General features: G+C 49.5%; 1 protein-coding gene across 19 annotated transcripts in view; it reads left to right on the forward strand.

Annotated features, from left to right (window-relative positions):
- Window positions 1-14,884, forward strand: part of MSI2 (musashi RNA binding protein 2) — a 184,636-nt gene that overhangs the window by 150,721 nt on the left and 19,031 nt on the right. For 9 of the 19 annotated variants that reach the window (XM_052689148.1, XM_052689143.1, XM_052689139.1 and 6 more), the window contains 2 exons: window positions 26-100; window positions 12,463-12,570. In XM_052689148.1, the coding sequence (XP_052545108.1) occupies window positions 26-100; window positions 12,463-12,570 (183 nt within the window). Of the gene's footprint in view, window positions 1-25; window positions 101-2,060; window positions 3,464-12,462; window positions 12,571-13,831; window positions 13,859-14,884 lie in introns of those variants that run through there. The other 10 variants (XM_052689153.1, XM_052689146.1, XM_052689141.1 and 7 more) reach the window with 4 other exon arrangements.

Genomic DNA, 14,884 nt, shown 5'->3' on the forward strand with positions numbered 1-14,884 from the left:
TTATTTTTATGTTTCTGTGATCAAGGTTACCCGAATTTTGTCGCGACATACGGCCGAGGATATCCTGGATTTGCCCCAAGTTACAGCTATCAGTTTCCAGGTACGTACGTTTCATTTGCAGATTCACTTCTTTCTCTCTTCTTTCCTTCTTTAGTTTTTTCTTTTCTTTCTTTCTTTTTTTTTTTCTAATCCGTAGCTGCAGGTTGAGGCAGGCAGGTCTGCAGGGAGCATCTCACATAACATATTTTTTTGCGATTAAAACATATCTCTACAGACGATATATTTAATACATCTTTATTAACGTGTGAATTGGTACTGGTTATTTGAAAACAAAATTTAAGTTAAAGCGTGAAGCGGCAGAACTGGTTTCAGAGCTGTTAGCTCCCTCCGAGGGGTTCTTCCTTCTGCATACTGCAGCTCTGTGCCTGGGCACACACAGCCTTGCACACACAGCCTTGCACAGACACACGGGGGCAGACACACACACACACACACACACAGCCTTGCACATGCTCCCCACACCGTGGTACGTTTGCATCCAGCAGGAGGGCCGCTCTGCCCTCCAATATTGCTGCCTCCTTTGGTGCCCGCCGCGTCCTTCCGGCATCCTGTGCTGTGCTCACTCCCCTCTCTGGGCTCTGGCTCTGTGCTGTGCTCCCCTCCCAGGTCTGTGAGCACTGCTGAGAAAAAGGGCTGAGAGCCCTTTTTCCTTCACCTTAGTGCTTCTCAGGGATGTTACTAGATTACACAGAGCTGTGGCTGCTGTGGTCAGTGCTGTGTGCTGAGTTACAGCGGCTGTGTTGGGAGCTAACCTCCCTGCATGCTGCAGCAGCAGATTAAATTCTCGAGCGCTTGTCAGGTTGATCCTGGGTGGGACAGAGGACAAGGAGTAGGGCTTGGCTGCCTTAGGCATGTGAGTCATAGATATGGCTGTGGCATCAATAGGAAGGAGTGTTGCGTGGAAAGGATATGTGTTATTAACATCCATAGGATGAATGATGTCCTTGCACTGCAGATCTGGTGTCTGCAGGATGAGTAGCATCGAGGCAAGCCGGTGTTAGATTTTTTTTTCTCTATTTCTAGGCTTTGCAGATGCAGCAGTTCTGTGTTATGCTCACCTGCCTATTCCCCACCTGTACTGTGCCCTTTGCACAGCAATGAACAGAGTGTGCTGCTGGGGCGGGCAGCACTGCTGGTGCCCTGTGTGCCCCACAGCAGCAGGGCAGGCTCGTGGGGTTTCTGTGGTGACTGATCTATGTGAGAGCAGAGACAAGAGACAGTCTCGATAGGTTACATGGTGAAAATCAGCACAGCTCAGGTGTCTTTAATTATAAACATAACTAAAATGAGCGTGTCTGGCTGTTGAACGTGGAGGTGTGTTGAGCTTCAGCCATCCTGACATACGCTGTCCTGGAGGTTTGGGTGATCTTCCCGTGATTGTCTGGTTATGTTCAGTCTCTTGCAGAGATTGTGGCACAGGAGAAAATCAAAGAGAAACGTTACCTCCAGCGAGCGCTGCACTCAGTGCCAGCCTGGCCGTGCCGCCTGCACCCGGGGCAGCTCGAAAACGGGGCTGGCAGGAGAAGCAGCAGCTCCTGGCCAGGCTGGCACCGGGAGCAGCACCACTCACGGCAGTGCAGGGGCTGCTGCTGTGCTGGGGGTTGGGCGGTGTGCAGTGTGCACTGCATGGAGCCGGGAGGCGCCTGGGGCAGTGAATGCGGCGGCGTTGGGGGGTTACAGGGCGTTGGGTGGGACGTGGGGTGTTGGGGAGCATGGGCAGCCTGCTCAGAGGATCTGACATCTGCCGTTCTGCCCGCTGGCCCTGCAGCACAGCGCACACAGGCACTTGGGCGACTGTTCGACTGTTCTATCTTCTCCCATCGTTATTTTTTCCTCTAGGCCTTTAAAGCTCAGCACTTAGCCTCTTTTTTTTATTTATTTATTTTTTACAATCACTCCCCTTTCTGTGTCTTTTTTTTTTTTTTTTTTTTTTTTTTTAATTTCTGGGACTTATCTTTTCAGTTTAATCTATTAATTTCTGTTCTTATTTCACTTTGCAGACTATTTGCCGATTTCACAAGACATAATTTTTATCAACTAGTTCTTAAAGATGCATAACAAATTAATCGGGGTTTACTACAGTGCTAATGAGAGAGAGAGACAGACAAAGCCTGGGTGGTCCATGTTAATATCAATGTCCACTGAGAAATTGCTGCTCTTGCTGGCTGGTTTGATTGAATGGACTTTTTACTTTATTTTTTTAAAGGCTCCATATCCTCACTGCTTTGAGTTTTGCTTTTTATTATCTTTTTTTTAATTCTGTTATTTTTTCCCTCTGCTTTGTTATGAGTTTTTAATGCCCACTTGGAATGTAACTCACAGGGATGGGGAGAGGGGCATTACGAAGGCATGACTTCTCACAAACTTCTTAAGCATAATTCTGACCAGGGAGCGAAAACAACAGTTGGGCCTCACAGCTGGCCCCAGAGGGATGCTGGCACTTTGTGCAGCAGCACAAGTCGAGAGCGGAGCGAGGCCGCCGTCTCCTCTTGCTGGGGTTCCAATGGATCAGGGTTGGATTGTCCCCAGAGGCTCTTCTCACACTGCAGCACCCACCCATGGCCGTGCCTGGCTGTGGGGCGGCTCTGCCTGGGGCAGCTGCTGCCTCGGGGTTGGGGTCGGTGGCTTCTGTGTGGCCACCACTGAACCGCAGCGTCCCCCCCCCTCAGTGCCATCCCCTCAATGCCATCCCCCCGCCTCCTGCAGCGGGCGATGCTTCCACCTCCTCCTGCAATTGCTTTTGCTTGCAAATTGTGAGCAGGTTGCTTAAATTTGGGCAGGAGGGGCTTTTGCTGTGCTGCTTTCAGCTGTGCTGCACCTCTCAATCTCCACCCAACTACCCGAACTGCAAACCGGTGATCTGCTGCTGTCCATTGGCTCCGCTTTAACACGACCAGATTCTGCTGGTTTGGGTAGAAAACACACATGGTATCTTTTTTTTAAGTGTTTCTACCTACCTTATAAGTTTGTGAGAAGTAAATTGCATGCTTACAGTAGAACTGTAATGCATTTTAATGTTTGTTAATCCACTTGTTTAAAATGTCGGTGTCAAAGGCTCTGCGATACACGGCTGTGCTGTTCATTTCATTAAAGATGCTTGATGTAACGATTGGTTAGTTTCCTTTTTACTTTTCTGCAGGCAATAGCTTTTTTAATCTGTATGGCTTCTTATTATTTTGTTTGTTTTTTTGTTTTTTTTTTGCTATGAATTGCTTTGCTTTTGTGAACTTGTCTTAGTGTGCATGATTTGCAAACATTTCGGCTATTGTGAATTTTCTCATTTTTTGTAAATAGTCCATCTGTGCTTTTTTTTTTTTTATGACTTTTATCCTGTAAGTAACTGAGGTAGAAAATAATAATAAATTGTTTACAACGGATGTGCTGTGTTGCTGCTCTCTTAGCTTTGCAGATTTAATATTTTGGTTTGGATGCACCAAATAACCAGTACCAATGACAGCTTAATAAAAGAATGACACCACCACCACTCCCAGCACGTGAGCCACTCTTGGAAGAGCCTGCAGACGAATGGTTACGTATGAGGTGTGTTGGCAGCAAAAATTAAAACAAAAGCAATGACAGCGCACTCGTAGCTGGGGGAGAGCGGTGTCTGCCTGTAAGGTTGCAGCATTGCCAGCAGTGACCGAGGTGGGTTGGAGCACCAAACTGTAGCTGTGGTAGAAATCCCTGTCCAGCACTGGTGAGCAGGAGGCTCTTTGCTGTTTGGAAATGGAAGGGACGATGTGGGCAGTGTCATGGCAGAAGGTCCCGTGCTGCAATGGCAGCATTTGCCCCGAGTGGTGCTGCAGAATGCAGAGCTGCCATCGCTGTGGGTGTCACTGTGACCCTATCTGCTGTCACTGCCTGGGTGCTGGAGGATGTCAGAGTTGCTTAGAAGCCTTCAGCTCAGGAATTTAAATTTCTTTTTAATTCAGAGTTTGTTTGCTTGTGTGTTTGTTAAAGTTTATTAAAGCCTTTGTATGTGGGAAGAGGTGGGAAAGCCAGATATTATCACAAGCTTTCCTGAGCTCCCGTAAGAACACTTGCACCTTAATAACCCATAGTCTGCAAAGCCTGGAGCCTGGTTCTGCGTTGTGCTCCTGCTGCAGACACGCAGTGCGAGGGAGCTGAGTCTGAACGGGGACTTTCCATTATTATGAGAATATTTAAAACCAAGTCAACTTTCTGCTAATGTACAGAATTCAGTTCGGTTTCTTTCCTGATAGCAGTTGCACTCTGCTCACTCATCAGCAGTTGATTCTGAGTAGGATGGTGTCCTTCCCTGAAAGTTACTTCGTGATGCTTACCTGATAGGTGTGGTAGCTGCTTTCTGGGTCAAGAAAAAGAGCTGGTACCAGAGGCAAAGGTAACGATTATAGTAATGACATGCTTAAGGCTTCTTTTGTATTGTCTGAAAGAAAGGGCAGCTTCCTTCCTTACCTCTTTCTGGTGCTGAGGACATTCAGCAGTGCTACAAAGCTGTGAGCTGGCTTTGTTCCTGCAGGTCTCTTGGTTCCCCGTTCCTTTTTAAGTAATCTAAGAGAAGTGCAGTAAGACTGGGAGGAAACGAGCATGTGCATAGTTTCACCTGGTGTGGTGCTGGGTACGGCCTGGCCAGGCTGGGAGCAGGATGTTCGCTCAGCAGAGGTGCAGAGCAGCTGCCCTCCAAGGACTGAGCTGTGGTTCTGCCCAGCTGCACAGGCTGAGCTCCATCTCCCAGCCCAACATGCGTGGTGCTGCCAGGATCCCAAGCTCCCTTCTGTTCCCCAGCACCCAGCTGTCTACTCAGGTGATGGGGAAGTTCCGAAAGCTGAGATGCTGCTTGCATGTGGTTTCCATGCTCGCAGGAAGTAGTGAAGTTAGTACTGAAGGAGTCTGCTCTCTAACACGCTCTTGTAAAGTGCTGTTACACAAGTTGTAGACTTGTCTAACAAGGAATGTGTTTGTCTAGACATGATAATTTAGTGATCAAACTTAACATTAAGGAGGACAGAAGTTACTGGCAGCTGCAGAATAGGAGGAGGCAATGCAAAGCACACTTGGTGTAGTCTGTTCAGTTAGTGAAGCCTTGCGTCAGTGAGATGCTGAATGAAGCTGGAGCTGCTCTCGCTCCTTTGTCTAACCTTTTCTTAACAGCTTAAAGTCTGCTGCCATCATCCCTGCGCTGCGTGCTTTTGTTCACCAAAAAAACACATTACTGCACCTGCATGGCATCAAATGGTTCACAAAGAGCGTTTGAAATCTGCTAGAATCACCTTAATTATAGCTCTTCAGAAGTCTTAGTTTTGCCTCCACCAATGAAAACAAAGGCCATGGACTTGACCTGGTCTAAAAATTAAGAGTTCGGGTTTCTCTGGTTGGCAAAGGACAGGCTGAGGAGTTCTTGGTGCAGCTGCATCCCGGCAGTGAGGAGCAACTGAACTGAAAGAGCAGCTGACAAACTGAGGAATGAATGTAGCAAAGCCCATACATTCCCAGCCAGAAGGTACTCCTTCAAGTTGTATTGAGATGATAAGAGTTTTGTTTTGATTAAGAAAAAAAGAATGCCTAGAGCTGTTGTCTGAGCCCAAGCAGAGCTTTGGCAGCTTTGCCTTTTATAGGTATCCTTTGTTTATGAGTTTATTTTTTTGTGTTGCACAGAAGTGCTTTGTAGAAATTCGCACCTCTTATGTCCTCTGCCCTCTCAAATAATATCCCGGTGCTGAGTTGGAGGGGAGGCCTTCAGGAGGATCCGCTGATCCTGGTCTGTGGTCCAGCTGCCAGCAGGGCATGAAGAAGGCTCTGTGCTGCATGCGGGTGCTGGTAAGATTTCCCTAAAGAGCTCATCTGAAGGACCAAAGCATGTCCTGTTCTTCCTTAGGCTTTTCCTTACTCGGTGCCTGAGCAGGAGGAGCACCCTGACTGCCGACCTTGGGAGCCGCTGCCCATTCCCAGCTGCTCACTGAACTGTGCAAGAGCCAGGCTGTAAATATCCACAGCCATTGCTGTGGGAGTGAGTGGTCCTAAGGGGATGAGGAGGACAGGAAGGAGCAAACTTCACAGCCTGCTGCTCCTGTGCGACTGTGTGGTGAGCAGAGACCGGGAAATGTAACAGGAGTTATTTACAACAGCTAAGAGCTGTAACTCAAGCAGAACGTGTGGGACAAAGCAGAGATCACCCCATGGAGCAAATGATGCGATCTGGAGATGCCATTCTGCTGTGAGGGGTTCTGCGTGCCCAGCTGCATGGAGTGGGGCAGCTTGCCTGTGTGGACCTGCAGAGGCTGAGGGCCCGATCCCTAGCCGTAAGGCTGTTACAGATAGAGCGAGGGGCTGAAAAAGAACTCGTAGAGGTAATTCTTCATAAAGCAGGAAAACGTTCCAATGTGAATGTTTTTCAGAGGCATTTAGTGATAGGGTTCCACGCTTGTACTGAAGCATCCAGTCGCCTCCAGGTGCGCCTCCTCCCCAAAGCAGCGCTGTGTCGACACTGCAGTGCTGCTCTGAGGGCTTCAGGCTGAGCCTCACCATCCTCTGCTCAGTCTGTATTTGTGACGTGGGTCTGAGCTGCCCAGCAGCAGTTCCTCCAGCCCAGAGCTGCAGGGATGTGTTGACCACACGGCTGTGGTGCAGCATCAGGAGCGGCTTTTGCTCCTGGGACCCCACACAGGGTGCAGAGCTGCCAGACCTCTGCTTAATCATCTCTCTGCTGGAGCTGCCTCCCTTACGCTCTGGTTCTTCCAACTCCAGCTTCCAGACGTGGGTTTTTCTTATGTGTTTTTTTCATAGCCTGGGATCTGTCTTTTAATAATACTTACCCAGATAGTTTAGATCATTCATAAAAATTTAAGCAAGCTGTTTAAACAAAATAGCTCATTTTCCATACCATCGAAGCACTCAAATGAGGCTTTAAGCAAATCAGCGCCGCTTTGCTGAACTTTAAATACATGCCATGATGCTCTTCCCTCCGCCCTGCCCTGTCTGTTAGCAGCAGGTGACAATTCAGCGCTGCTGGGCCGGGGCTGGGGGAGCCCACAGGCATTCCCCCTGCTGCCAGCCTTCCTCTTCTATAGACCTTGTTTATTAGATGTCGATGGTAAGCATTTGGCTCTGGGCTTTAGAATGAGAAATGCTTTCAGTGGGGCAATCAGCTTAGTACTAAAGAGAATTACTTGCTTTTAGGAAGCGATTTAGTTGAGATTCTCTTTCATGCACGTGAGCTGCTTTCACCTGAAGCTCATAATTCCCTGTGTTTTACCAGATTAGGAAATTAGGGAAGATTACGTACGGAGCTGAAGCATTGGGTGGTGGGAGGTGCAGTGTTTGTAAGTCACAGTTGAGGAGCTGAGTGGATGCCTTAAGGAGAGTAAATAGACTAAGGCAGCTAGCAGCCCTTGCGTTGGTTTTGGGGGTTTTCTTTCTTTTTTTTTGTGGCTTTTGTTTTTTGGGCTTTTTTTACATGAATACTTTACTGAAAATGAGCCATTTGCCTTTGAGAACTTCCCCAGTTTTCTGCCTGGTGAAATAACTGCAGAAGGGTTATTACACTCGAAACGACACGGAACGATAATTTGGAGACAAACAAGGCTTTGTCTCAGCGATGCATAAAGTAATTACTGGGCAAAAGTGCATCATTCTCGTTTTAAAAACCGTGGCCTGAGAGCGGTAAACAGCTGAAAAATGGGTCGTTCGCTGTACATAAAGCGCAAGTGCCAAATTTCGAACTAACTATATTTGGATTTTATTGTTTTGTGGAAACTCCAGAGCAGAAATATTTGCTCACAAGAACACGAGCACACATCCGGTGCGGAAAGCGCGGCGTGTCTGACGTGGAGCGTTTCCCCACCGCGCCCTGCGACGCGTCGCACATCTCAAACAGCCGCGGCTGTGCCTTGAATCACAGAGGGCTGCTAATGAGGTTTCCATTATGCGCGATGTGCTGAATCTGAAGTTCGCTAATTTTCTGACCTGCTGAAATAGATTTTAATAAGCTTGATGTACCACAGCATATAAAGACAAAGGGAAGCGCTTAATGGGGCTGTCAGGATAACTCTGGGCAGGCCTGGGGATGCTTAAAGTGTTGGTGGAGTTGATGGGAAGCTTGGGCAGCAGACTGTGTGCCCATGAGCGCTGCCCGGCGCCGTGCTGCTCTGTGGGAGAGCTTCGTGGGGTCTGCAGTCAAATCCAGGAGAGATCATTGCTCCTAAAGCACGACAGCGGGTTCTGAGCAGTCAGGTGCTGTCCTGATCTTTCAGTGAGCCTAGATGGAGTTTGATTTCTCTGGGTGTGTTCATCCAGCGGTGAGTGGTTGGCTGTTCATCTAAAGCTTGACACGGCGGCTGCATTTTCTTTTTCGTTTTTGTTCCTTGTAGAAAAGGAGGGGAGGGGGGAGATGGAGGACTGAAAGATGAAAGTTTTGAGCGTAAAGGGATTGTTTTGGGATTGAGCTTTCCCTCATGTGTGCTCACCATTAAAGGCTGTGTTTGTGTCGGGTAAATTGGACCCATGCCTGCCTGCCTCCCAAAAAAGGCAGCGAGCTCTTCTGCTTCATGGTTGCGAGTCTGATACTTTTGAAATGAAGCCTAAAGATCCGACAAAGAGGATAACACTGCCTAATGGAAAGAATAATGCGGGCAGGAACCCATCTGAAATGACAGCTGTGAGCCTCGCGCTGCTCTCCTGCGCTGATCAAAGCCGCTGGTAACGCTGTGTGAAAGGAGGGCATCGGTTCCCCCTCTCCTGCTCCACCTGCAGACATTTCTGCATTGGCAACTTGGTGCTTTTTTCCCTGGGAGATCAGTGCAGCTCCCAGCATATGTTCCAGGCTCCATTGTGACAGGCCAAGGGGCCAAACTACATAGAGGGGAGATTCCAGTTGGATGTAAGGAAGTTTTTTACAGTAGGGGCAGCACAGGCTGCCCGTAGAGGTGGTGCTGCCCTGTCCCTGCAGACAGCCAAGGTCAGGGGAGGCAGCCCTGAGCACTGATGGAGCTGTGAGTGTCCGTGCGTTGCCGGGCAGTGGGATCTGATGGCCTTCAGAGGTCCCTTCCAACTCCATCCGTTCTGTGATTCTGTAATAATTTTGGTGGTTTTTCTGAAATCTGGTGCTGAGGCCACATGTGCTCATTGCTAGACTCTTGCCATGCGACCTCATGTGCCCGCGTGCTTTAGTCAGTAGGAAGCAGAGAAAATTGTTTGCATAGTATTTATTGATAGGAAAAGGGATATCTTGGTCCTCGTGACTTTTGGGGGGTGTGGTTGCTCTTGTCCCGGTGTTCCTACAGTGCAGCATCGTGTGTGCTTCAGGGCTGAGTGGGACGTGGCCCAAAGCAATCACTGGTTGCCCCATTGGCCGCATGCTGCCCTCTGAGCTCCTGTCCCACTGCCAGCCTGCTGCTCCCTGACTTGTTTCTGTGCTGGAGAAGGCACTGGCGTGGAGAGGGCTGCTGCCTCGAGCTGTGACCGTAGGGTAGGGCTTCTGGAAACAGACGTGTCCTTGCCCCATTGCATGGGGCTGCTTTGGCATTTATAGGGAAACTGTTGGTGCGGGAAGCAGAAAAATGTATCTGTGAGAAATTGAACTCCAAACACTGGCTTTGGCTCATTCTGAACAATAAGAGAGCATGAAATTGCTGTGAATCCTCAGGGCTTTCCTGGTCAGTGTGTAAGCCCGTGGAAAACATTTATTGTAAAATACCTTCTAATTACAGTGCCTGAAGTAGGCACTTTGGGCCTTTTGAACAGCTTTGCTATCTTGTTTTCTGTAATTATATGCAGAGGACTCACAGAGGAGGGCAGGGATCTTTTCTGCAAGTCTGGAGCCCCTCATGCAAACATGATTATGAAATCTCTCCTTTCACCCCTTTCCATTTCCCATGGAGCTTCAGAGCTGCCAGGGAGCAGCATGTGGGGAGCTGTGTGGGTACCTGTGATGGGCCAAACTCAGGCACAGGGGAAGGGGCTGTGGCTGCTGGGAATGGGAGGGCATCCTCACCCCGAGGTGCTGGTGGGACCTGGGGGAGGTTCTCCAACAGGGAGGTCCCTTTGGGGGCACAGAAACCAGCACAGAGGTTCCCTTTTTCAAATACCTTTCCCCAAGTGACTTTGCTCCTTGTGCTGCATTTTGTACCGTCTGTGAAACGGAGATGGTGTCACTGCCAAGAGACACAGGAACAAAGAGCTCCGTAAGAACAAGAAGTGGATTGGCTGTGTTCTTAGACAGCACGCAGCATTAATGTGCTCAGCAGCGTGATGAGTGGGAAATTTGTTTTTGACTGAAGGAGCTGATTAATGCAGCGCCTGGCAAATGTAATTTCAGTGTGTGGGACTGATTACTTTCAGCATGTTGGATTGATTTAGGGATCCTCCAGTGATGGAACCCGTCTGTGTGTGTTGGTAAGCAGGCTTTTGCCAATACAGATAATCAGCCTCTGCTCCCATCTCCCACCTGTGCAGCCCCACGCAGCCGTCCCAGCCAGCGTGAGCAGCACCATTGCATGGAGCTGTGCAGTGCCTCTGGCGCAGAGGCTTTCATCTCATAGTCAAGAGAACAGCTTTCTTTCAGGGAGGAGGGATTAATTTTTCACACATCTGTCCTTACTGAGTTCCGGATCGCAATAATAGATGCTTTGTTCAGGCTCTTTTTGTGGAGCCTCTTCTCCACCCTTGTTATTTCGTTCTCCTTTTGCATGGCAAAACTTTTTGTCCTGCATTTCAAATAGATACTGAGAGTCCCTGGCAGCTGAACAAGAGAAACAAACTTTGCAGCCCTGTCCTTTATGCTGCTTTCGGGAGATGCGTGGTGATGTGAAAGGTATTAGATTGGTTTTGGCAGAGGCATTTGATTCCCTGGGAAATCCACAGCTCCTCTGATCCCTTACGGATGGTTTAGGGCCTCTGGAGCCCCCAAGTGACGGGTTTGCTGGTGGGCAGCTGATCCTGAGCACGGCATGGGGGTATGGTGGGCGCTGCTTGGGATGAGGTAGCAGGACGTGCTCTGTGGTAGGCAGGGGGGAGGCTGTGAGCACTGCTCTGTCCCATTTACTGCCAGCTCAGCGTTCAGCTTGAGCGTGGCTCTGCACAAAAACAGAGCCCCAGAACAATGCACTCATCCTGCAGGTGTATTCCCTCTTGGCTAATGCTGGTTTGATTCTCTAACATCAAGGTCTTCTTGCTCCAGGCTATTGCAACTCTGCTACCATGTGCTGGGGGGAGCCAAACAGGGTTCCCCAACAGGAGTGAATTTAGCACTCTGGTGTTTGGTTATAACGTCCCCTGATGTGAAAGTGCTTCCCTCTGTATCCTGCTCTTCAGAGATCATAGCAGTTCATCAACGTAATGAACAAATCATGTAGGTGTTAAGTAGCAGGGTTTGCTGTGCTGTGCATGGGCTCTGTACGCAGGGAGCAGCTGCCTGGGTTACCCTGCATATACATTTACCTGGACTTTCTCTTTTCCCCCAACAGCCCTATTACCATATTTAAATGCAAGTATGTCTGTTTTTTAATCAATGTTTTAAGTAGCCTTAAGTGACTCTAGCCTAGCTGCTCTCTGCTCATGCCCTTGGTAGATTCCCCGTAGGTAGGATGGTAGTGGTAGCAGGCTTGTAGTTGGCAGGTTTCTCTGACTCTCGCTCTCTCCATCTCTCAGCCTGCTGTTCTCTTCTCTCTTGGCTCAGTTGTTTTTCTGTGGTTCTTCAGCACCGCGAAGCAGTTGTGGTTTCGAGTCCCGGAGCTGCTGAGGGCAGTGCTGAGGCAGAGTTTGCACCAGCGGCTGTCCTGGCTGACAGCAGGAGCTCCCAGGGACCAGGAGCGCTCCAAGTGCTTTGTTGACGTGGCAGCACAGGGTACTGGGGGTTCCTGTTGATTGCCTGGACCTTGCCAGTGCCCTCTTAAAATATATATAGAAAGTCAAAGCCTCTGGAGATCTGTTAATATTAATTAAGTAAAGAAACCGAGTCTGAAATCTTGGTAGCAGCGTTTCATTCATCTGCAGCCCCCTGTAGCAGGGTGTGTGTCTTCAAGCTCCTTGATCTGCGGCTGTTTTGCTATCAAAAGCTTTTTTCTTTCTTTCTTTTTTAAATTACATTCCGGTTGAGTTTTTTTTCTGCTTGATCCCAGCAAATCTGTGATCTTGACACGAGACCCTTCCCCCGTTTTCCATTACTGCTCTGTCTGTAGATCGGCACGTTATTATCACTTGCAAATAAGCAGCGACCGAAATGCAGCCGTCGCTGTGTGCACGGGCCGGCCCTGCCTGCTGGAGGGGATGTTGGCTGTGGGGCCCTGCGAGGTCAGCCCCGGCCCCTCGCCTCCCGCAGCGCCGTGCCCAGGATCCGTGTGCCAGCACTGCCCTGGCAGACGCCCCGCAGAGGCGCGCGGTGCCGCCGGCTTCTTTCTTTACCCTTCTCCTTTTCTCCACGGCCAGGTTTTCCGGCAGCGGCTTATGGACCAGTAGCAGCGGCGGCCGTGGCGGCAGCAAGAGGATCAGGTAGGGGGGCCCGTGGAAGAGCAAACCCTCAGAGTGCAGGGTCAGGTAAAAGCTCTGTCGGTATTCTGTGTGGCTGCAGCTCTCCATCATTTCTCTGATTTTCCTCACGCTTATCCTGGGGATCTGAAACCAATCGATCAAAAAGATAAAAAAAAAAAAAAATAACTAAATCCCAACCCCAAACTACAAGCAGAGGCCACGGGCCTGGAGCACCTTGCAGGAGATTGGCGTCAGAACTGCCAAAACCAGGGTAGATATTCTGATTTGCTTCTTTATTTATCCCTTTATTACGTTGGTTTCTTTTGTTTAAATTCGAGATTATAAAGGACACCCAAAAGAAAAAAGAATTGTGGTGTTGCGAAAGAAAGTTTTCGTTTCTCATGGAAGGTGAGGGCCGGGCTGTGCAGGCTCTGCTCCCCGGCGCCGCAGGTCGGTCCCACGCGGGTGGCCGTGTGCCATTTCCTGCGGTGCTCCGGCCGCTTCTCATGGAAACGCCAAAGCTTTTCTTCCCGTCCTTCCGAACACTTCCGTTTTTTTCCCCTTAAGGGAAATAAATCAATCGTTGCCAATTACCGTTATTACTTTGGGCTTCAAATTCAGATAAAGGTGCAAATTAGCGCTTTGCTGAGGTCGTGGAGCGTTCAGTGCACTCATGAGTGAGCTGCCGGTTGGGCAGCCCAGCCACCAGCCTGTCCCATCCCGCAGGGCCGTGGGTGCGCGGGGCCGGGCTGGGGGCAGCGCTGTGCTCGGCCTCCCCGGCGCAGGGCCCGCTGCGGGGGTCGGCCGCTGGGTGTTGTGCCGGCGGAGGCCGCGGCGTTGGAGGCTGCTCCCAGCTCACCCATGATGCAGTCCTGACGTGGGGGTTTCTCGGTGACTTTCCTGGAGGTGCCCTGGGTGATCCGGGCTCTTCCAGGAAAGAACCGACCAAACCGCTGCATACTGGGTCAGGAGGAGGGCATGGGCCCCAGTGTGTGAGCCTGATGCCGTGGAGGCCAAAGCAAGACACCAGGAGAACTCCGTTCCATGCAAACTGGCACTGCTTGCAGGCTACAAAGGATTATCTGTACCAGTTCCATTTTGTGGCATGTAGAGAGCGCCTAAGGGGTGACTTGCCAGACTGGTTGTGGGGGTCCCAATCTCCTCGCTCCTCCCACTGCCCCTTAACAGAGGGAAACAAAAGTTTTCAAAAGCAAAAAAAAAAAAAAAAAAAAAAAAAAAAAAAGGAAAAAAAGAGAATGATTTTGCATATGATTTCAGGAAAACAGATTTCATTGTTTCTGCCTTTTCCTCATGTTTTGCCCTTCAGGTTTTGTTTTACGTACAAACAGACCTGGTGAGTTGCCCCTTAGCAAGGCACAGAGGGTTTGGCTGGATTAACATTGCTTCCCTGATAATTACTATTTTTTTAATCGGAGTGCTTTTGGTGCCCATTACAACTGAACTGAGCATTGATCAATTCTGTGCCTGAAAATCATTTGTCTTTAATTTGAGTGTTTTTTGGTTTTTCTTCTGTTGGGTTTTCTGTTTTGTTTTGTTTTTTCGTTTTTTATTTGAACTTGCAATACAAAACTAAATCTAACCCGAAATTAACAACACCCTTTCTGGCAAGTTTAAAGAGCAGTATGGTGTTTGGAAATGTCTTTCAAGCCTCAAAATTGCCCGTGTGCATAAAAATGGCAAAACTCCAAAACCGAATCACAAGAGCCCCCCCAACCCCGAGACCTGCAGGAGGGAGGTGGGTCTGTCACAGCCGTGGGGCGCAGCCAGCCCTGCTCCAGGCACGGTGTGTGTCACGTAGTCATCTCCATCCAGAGGCAGCTTTTGGAAGGGACATCCTCACTTCCATTCAGCCATGGTAGTGAATTGTATCCAGGAGCAGTAGAGTGCCATCAGTCTTGTGATACAGTCTATAAGCCCGATTCATTACAAGAAAAAATGATTGGGGTTTTTCTTCTTTCCGGTTGGGTTTTTCTTTTTCCCTTTGCAAATTTGCACCCCCCTCCTTCATACATGCCCCAGCCCAAAGCCCAGAGTGCGGCGCTGCTGCTCTGCCCCAAGGCTGCTGCCCCTCTGTGGGCAGCGCAGCACTGCGTTCCCCCCTGGCCTCACTGCTTAGCCTCATGGTCTCCCAAGGAGACTGCAGCCTTCTCATTTCCAATCCCCTTCAGTTCTGATGTGCAGACACTGCTGACCTCAGTGCTCCTGGCTGGTGACCCTTTGTGGCACCCCGTGCGTTGCTGGGCAGCAGGGCAGTTACCTGAACAGGACCTGTTCACTCTTCACTTCCCTCTCCCCTTCTTTTTCTTTTGTGAGGATGCAGCCACCAGTTTGCCTTGCTAGGTCACACAGGTTCTCTTTT

Source organism: Tympanuchus pallidicinctus, unplaced genomic scaffold (genome assembly GCF_026119805.1).
Source record: "Tympanuchus pallidicinctus isolate F22 unplaced genomic scaffold, pur_lepc_1.0 scaffold24, whole genome shotgun sequence".
Classification (NCBI taxonomy): domain Eukaryota; kingdom Metazoa; phylum Chordata; class Aves; order Galliformes; family Phasianidae; genus Tympanuchus; species Tympanuchus pallidicinctus.